Source organism: Otolemur garnettii, unplaced genomic scaffold (assembly GCF_000181295.1).
Source record: "Otolemur garnettii isolate 467f Iridium unplaced genomic scaffold, OtoGar3 scaffold00015, whole genome shotgun sequence".
Classification (NCBI taxonomy): Eukaryota; Metazoa; Chordata; class Mammalia; order Primates; family Galagidae; genus Otolemur; species Otolemur garnettii.
Genome location: NW_003852410.1, coordinates 30,155,004 through 30,156,460, shown reverse-complemented (window position 1 = coordinate 30,156,460; position 1,457 = coordinate 30,155,004). Strand labels below are relative to the sequence as shown.

The following is a 1,457-nucleotide window of genomic DNA, read 5'->3' as shown; positions in this document are numbered from 1 at the left end:
AAAAAAAAAAAAAACTAACCAAATGATGAAAACAAAGGAGAATAAATACACCTGCTCAGCAACATGACACATTAAAAACAGAACACCAAGTTTATAATTTACCTGCAGGTTTAAGGTCTCCTATTCGAATAATGTGTGGCCAGTGCTGGAGTGTTTTAGCAAAAAAAGGATTGGTTACTCCTAATATGACTGAAGGCCTATATGAAAGCAAAACAAAAGAAAACAAAATGAGAAAAAGAATGTTAAATCAGTGAAGAATAGCTTATAATTTCTTTTCAGTGAACAATACATAGTCTTTTTCTTTTATTCAATATATGTATTAACTACATTCCAGGCAACATGTTTAGTTAGCACTAGGCATAAAGATGAAAAGACATGGTCCATTCAACAGCATACAGGAAGAAAGGTATTCATAACCAGTTATAATGCCAGCAATTAGAAGACAGTGAAGTTGGTGTAAAATGTACAAGTCAAAAAGAACCTATGTCAGCTGAGCATGGTGGCTCACATCTGTAATCCCACTACTCTGGAAGGCTGAGGCAGGTGAATCACTTGAGCTCAAGAGTTCAAGACCAGCCTGAGCAAGAGTGAGACTTAGTCTCTACCAAAAGTAGAAAAATTAGCCAGGCATTATGGCAGGTGCCTGTAGTCCCAGGCTGAGGCATGTGGATCACTTGAACCCAGGAATTTGAGGTTGCTGTGAACTATGATGCCACAGCACTCTAGCCTGGGGCAACAGAATAAGACTCAGTCTCCAAAAAAAGAACCTATGTCTACCAGGGGATTAAAGGACACAGCCTCACCAAAGAGATGACATTTACATGAAGACATGAAAGATGAATAGTTTTTGCCAAGTGGATAAAGGTAATGGAAAACAAAGAGTATGTGGCAAAGCAATAAAACAAGATTGTGGTCTCTGCAGAACTATATACAATTCAGCATTCCAAAAGCACAAAGCAGGAAAGATAAATAGTCAGAAATAAGAGTAGATGGGGAGATGCTGCTCAGATCATTAAGTACCAAACTGACACACTAAGAGGTTAGGTTTTATAGACAAAGGGAAACTACTACCTAACTATGTGGATGAATGCCACATGAAAGGTATGTGCTTATCACAAAGATTGTTCTGGAGGAAATTTAGAAGATACTCTACAAGGAGAGGAGGGGTTAAGGGTTAGAAGAAAATCAACAGTGAGATATGAGAAAGACTACAGATAGTAAGACTGGGAAGGGAGGTATGGAAAGAATGTAACAAATATTATAAGAAATATTTTAATGCCTATAGTCCCAGCTACTTAGGAGGCTGAGACAGAAGGATTATTTGAACCTAGGAGTTTGAGGTTGTTGTGATCTAGGCTGAGGCCCTGGCACTCTAGCCCACTCAACAGAGTAAGACTATCTCAAAAAAAAAAAAAAATGTGTGTGTGTGTGTGTATTTTAGGGGATGGGTGCAGTGG

The 1,457-nt window shown here is 38.4% G+C and overlaps 1 protein-coding gene across 2 annotated transcripts in view; it reads right to left on the bottom strand.

The window, feature by feature from the left end:
* Positions 1-1,457, bottom strand: part of DENND6A (DENN domain containing 6A) — an 81,663-nt gene that overhangs the window by 19,582 nt on the left and 60,624 nt on the right. For both annotated transcript variants that reach the window (XM_012802488.2, XM_023510713.1), the window contains exon 12: positions 103-197. In XM_012802488.2, the coding sequence (XP_012657942.1) occupies positions 103-197 (95 nt within the window). The remainder of the gene's footprint in view (positions 1-102; positions 198-1,457) is intronic.